The following is a 5,434-nucleotide window of genomic DNA, read 5'->3' as shown; positions in this document are numbered from 1 at the left end:
ATTAAAGATGCCTTATTTAACAATTCTAAATCAGCTACCATATGATTTGTAGCCCCTGTGTCTATAATCCATTCTTGAAGAGTATTAGAGGCTAATAGAGCACAAGGAATACCTGCTGCATTAGCTGCTGGTGTTGCTGTAGTAGAAACAGAAGTTGAATTATCTTTGTTGAGTAGTTGCACAATGTGATCATACTACTCTTTAGTGAAAGTGCAATTTGCCATCCAAGGAATATTGTTTACTTGTCCAATATTTTGAGGATTGTTCACACTCATTGCACTGCTTGTTAGTTGAGAATTCTGAGAACTGTTCTCATTCCAATTGCTGCTAGACACCTGATTACCCTGTATACCAATATCAGATAACACATGTAATCACTGTGTGTATTTGTGTTCCTTTTCCTTGCTCTATATTCAGGAGGATATCCTACAACTTTGTAGCAATTTTCTTTAGAATGTCCTCTTATTTTGCATACTTCACAAAATAGATTGAAATTTTTCCTAGTCAGTATCTTATTATTTCCACTAGTCTTGGTATACATGGCTACATCATATTGATTAGTTCCAGATGTAGGATTTGCTCCAAGTAAGCCAACATTATCAGCAACTGATTTTTGACTCTCATCACTAATCACCATGGCATATGCTTAATTAACTGATGGCCTTGGACTCATCAGCAGAATCAGACTCCTAGCTTGACCATAGGAATCATTTAATCCCATCAAGAACTAAAACAGTTTTAGTTTTTGCAAATGAACCACAAATTCTTAATTTTGGGCAGTCATACGCAGGTGTAGGGACCAGTGCCTCAAACTCCTCCCACAGATCTTTTAGTCTTGAGAAATATGCAGAGACATATGTTGTTCCTTGACTCAGCGTTGCAATTTCTTTATGAAAATTATACAATCTTGAGCCATCAACTTTGTCAAATCTCTCATGCAAATCATTCCATATAACCTGTGCACTTGAGGCATACATTATACCTCCCGGCAACCCACTACTAACAGAATTCATCAACCAAGAAAGTACTATGGCATTCACTCGTTCCCAATGATTCCACAAATTTTCTGGGTAACTTTCTTTGGTACATGACCCATCAACTAATCCTAACTTATTCCTTCCTAACCATTCTCATAGATCTAAACCACAAGGAATAGTTTTCAATCCCAGTTAGTTGAAACGATATGATTTGAATGCCACTAACATCAGATGGACTTAAAAACAACGGATGATTATAATCAAGTACATGAAAACCTCCTTGGTTAGGAATTGAAGTAGGTACTCCATTAGGAACAGTTTGTTGTTCATTTCCAGCCATAGCGATCAAGAATTTTTAAGGATTGAAATGACGAAGAAGCGGTCAGAACTATTTCTATTTTGTGAATCAAGAAGTTGAATCGAGGTTTCAGCTACTGAATTAGCTGATCCTGCTCCGATACCATGAACTAATATCTGGGTTGAACCCAACTTGGATGAATGAAGAAGATGATGAAAGAAGAAGAAACAGATAGGAAGGTCGATAGAAACTAAGAGAGAAAGAAGTGATTTTTATTATCTGAATGAATTACATAGTGGTGTATATCTATATATATAGGTAGCTTACTAATTAACTCTTAACAACTAAATTGAAGCTATTAACTAACTAACTAACATTAGGAATGGTTGTTAGTAACAAACTAACCAACTAATATAAAATTACTAGACTGCCCTTTCTACACTATGTTATATCTTTCTCTACACTTCACAATTTTGAGCAATTAATATATGCATATTGGAAATGTGGATTACATAAATTATGATCTTTACCCCCTTCAAACCTCAGTCCTCCTTTCCCTAAATACTTTGTTTTAATTTAGATCCTCATATAGTAGTCGAACTTAAAGATCTACGCTATTTGACAGAGCCCCTATCTAATTGAATGAGTATTTGTTCGCAAAAAATTAAGCTTTATAAAATAAAAGAATGGAAGTCAAATTATACGCATATAGCTTACGTGAGGAATTCACTACATGTGGAGGGGGAAAAACACAAAGTAAAGAAAATATATATTGATTGAATATAAACAAGACGTAAAATATAAGGATGACTATCAACAGAGCTCATCGCGAAAACCAAAACTTAAGTCTCTATTTTGTGTAGCTTCACAAAAGTTGAGTAAAAATCAGAGAAGCAACAACCAGCAACACTTTCATGCTTGAAGTCTGCATTGAGTAGCCATCTGAATTTGAATCTGAAGTAGATGCTCCTAAAACCAAGAATAATACTCGAAATCAATTATAAGATAATCAAGTTTAATTGCCAAACCATAATTTGAAGAAGAAAAAAATCAAGAAAATTATCGAAAACTAGACGACTTGTTACTTATTATTAAGCACATGTTATACATACATAAACATATTTCATTTACTAATACATGAAATGCTTTCACTACAATAGGAGAAAAAGAATTGCTAATCAAATTATTAGTACGCGATATGCCTCTATTATATGTTGTTAGCGATTTCATCCCTTCCGTAGTTTCATATTAGAATGAGTGTATTGTCTTTACATGTGTAAACTATAGTTTGACCGAAAGTAATGAGTTCGGTTGAATCTATAGAATTTGCCCTAAATTTGCCTCAGCTGGTTCAGGGCGACATACCTTTAAGACATCCAAGGTAATTAACGGGCTGTCCACATCTAGCAGGCAACATTTGAGCCTCATTGACATTAATTCCAGCTTGCTCAGCGGCATTGCTCCCTTTAACGCTAATCATTTGACACAAACATTCAGGCATGTTTTCTATAACATCCTTTAGTGGATTGCAGCAACTTTCTGGTGGATTCCCTCTTGATCCATTGAAAAAGTTCATACACGGCAACAACCTGTTTATACAGTTCGTGTTTTGACCCAATGCTACCCCAGATAACAAACTGATCATCATTATCATAAACTTCATTTTCATTTTTGATACTCTAATTTGATTGTTCTTTAATTTTCTTTACTATTGAGTTCTTGCAAATGTTATGTTTATATATTTATTGTGTGTAGTCTAATCCTGTTAGGGTGGAGGGGTTTGGTTGGGGTTGTTGATCTAACAGTGTCTAAAGAAAAATGATAATTTGGGTATATAAGACGGCAAAAATATAGATAAGACAGGTTGAGCTACTACATACCTTGCTTCTCAGTGTGATCATTTTCTTTTTCTCATTTTTTCCACCCTAGCTCTTATCACCACCAAAAAATTGGCAAATTAGTCACAAATCACAAACAATAAATTGACTTAAATATAGATTAAAAAATTGTCTGGGGATTAACATGTCTATTTGGAGACGTCATGTACACTTGAAATATGTGTCATATATTTGGATGAACATCTTCCCAACTTAGCTACTTTAATTTGTTTAAGATATGGTTGAAAATATAAATTCTTCTCAATTTAAAAATTAGTAAATCTGCAAAGTTGGTAAATAAATAATTCATTAATGTTGCATGCTCGATCTTGCGGAAGAACAAAAGCTGCTTTTTTTTTTTTTTTTTTTTTTTTGAGTATGTAATAATGCTTGAAGTTACAAGGCAACCCTTTGTTTTTCAAATGAAACAACCGTAATTAAATAGTATTAGTATGCTATTAAATGTTCAATAGTGACTTTAATTATATTACTCCTGAAGCATGCAAAAGGAAACAATAAATATAATTAAAGTCAAAAGAAATTTCCAATGTTTTAGTGCCACTTGCTTTCCATCACCACGAATGTAGCTGTCCTCTATATCCAGACAACACAAAACAATTCAAAGGAGCACAAGTCACCTACCGCAGTTTTATACGGAGAAAGTTATTCTGTTCATTTACACTAAATTAATAAATACATTAAAAAAATTTATTAGTTTTAGAGAGATCTTCATTTTTGTTTAATTTCGTAATACTAATCTATCCCTCATAATTTGCATAGTACGATTACCTTTCTTGTTTTAATTTATCTATAACAATTCTTTTCACATAATTATATTTATATCAATGTAGTTTAATATTTTTTATCTGACTAATTTGCCTCTCTTGTTTAATTTAATTTTGTAATAGCAGAGACTCTCAAAGAAACATTTCACTTAATGCATTCAGTAGATATTTTATAACTTTAGCATAAAGACATATATCATATACTTGTCGAGTTAATATAGACATCGAGTCTAAGTTTATCCCATGATGCTAATGATCAGCTTCACTTGTTTTCGAATTACTCGCTTTATACTAATTTTCCAGTAATATGAATTTTTATGTAGTTGTCTCTTTTAATACTAAAAAAATCTTTACATTGTTAGGCTATAAAATTAAAACCTTAAAATGGGCAAAATTTCAATAAGTTTATGTGCATTGATCGATTAAAATATATGTACACAATTGGGAAAAGATAATTGCATGTAGCTTTTTATAGAAAATTCATTGGTAACGTGAAGAAAATGATAAGTATATATTCTACCTTAACTAGTAATGTAAAAAGTTCTTTCAAGCGTATATACAATAAATAATAATATTTTCGTTTCCTTGAAAACATCCCCAACAATCTGGGGTATTCAACTATCTTTCAATTTCACTAAAGTCACTCAACTACTTTTTGTCACTTATAAGTAATTAAACTTTATCATTGTCACTTAAAAGTCATTGTGGCTCAAAATCCTATTATATATATGACATGGCATAAACTTTATGAGAAAAATCCAAAAATAAATGTCACATAAGCTTAAATGGATCATACCCACTTACATTTATTTCTTCCTTAATGTGATTTGTCCCATAACCCAAATGGGTTTCAATAGGAGGGAAAACACACACCCCTAATAAAATTAGGTCTTGTAATTTTTTTTGTGGGGTTCTTATCGTCCAAATTATGGGGGTCTAACGGGTCGGGTCAGCCCGTTTTCGGACCGGTCCAGATCGGTTAAAATCAGAACTGGCCCGGACCGGTAGAATGGGGCCGGGTAGGGCTGGGTTAAAGGGGTAGGGGGTTTGGTCCGTTCACCTTGGGGCTACCAGTTAACCGGACCGGTCAAACCCGGTCAACGATTTTTACTGTACAACCGGTTAACCGGCTCGGCCCAGACCGGTATAACGGTTACTTAATTTTTTTAATTGGGCCTTTGAATTTACTCTTTTTTCGTTAATTTACTTGTTGTTAAATGTAAACCTTTCAATTTGTAAGTTTGAATTTTGAAATAAATGTAGCACTTGCAATTTATAAGTGCAATTTTTCCTATTTTCATTGTATTCTTTATATTTTTACTTTATATTAATATGACTTACAATAGTTATACAAAAAAAAAGTACAAAAAAAAATTAAAAAAATACACTAACCCGGCCCCGCCCCTTATACCCGTAACCCGTACGGTTCATTTTTTACCCGGATGAACCCGAACCCGTTAAACCCGGTAAGCCCCAACCTGTAACCAGCCGGAACCC

The 5,434-nt window shown here is 33.3% G+C and overlaps 1 protein-coding gene across 1 annotated transcript; it reads right to left on the bottom strand.

The window, feature by feature from the left end:
* Positions 1,969-2,982, bottom strand: LOC109241219 (lipid transfer-like protein VAS). The gene is made up of 2 exons (XM_019407942.1): positions 2,641-2,982; positions 1,969-2,244 (listed from the first exon to the last, which is right to left on the bottom strand). Exons 1-2 carry the CDS (start codon positions 2,942-2,944, stop codon positions 2,141-2,143), a joined length of 408 nt encoding a protein of 135 aa, XP_019263487.1. The 5' UTR covers positions 2,945-2,982; the 3' UTR covers positions 1,969-2,140.

The sequence above is a fragment of the Nicotiana attenuata genome, chromosome 1 (genome assembly GCF_001879085.1).
Source record: "Nicotiana attenuata strain UT chromosome 1, NIATTr2, whole genome shotgun sequence".
In the NCBI taxonomy this organism is placed as follows: Eukaryota; Viridiplantae; Streptophyta; class Magnoliopsida; order Solanales; family Solanaceae; genus Nicotiana; species Nicotiana attenuata.
Note: the sequence above shows the minus strand (reverse complement) of the source record. Positions and strands in the feature narration are given on the sequence as shown.

What these genes read in the sequence shown, in the direction of transcription:
- LOC109241219 (XM_019407942.1), bottom strand. Translation starts at nt 2,944, where the DNA reads ATGAAAATGAAGTTTATGATAATGATGATCAGTTTGTTATCTGGGGTA. An exon ending in TTACCTTGGATGTCTTAAAG is followed by an intron (nt 2,245 to 2,640) that starts GTATGTCGCCCT and finishes TCTTGGTTTTAG; the next exon opens with GAGCATCTACTTCAGATTCA.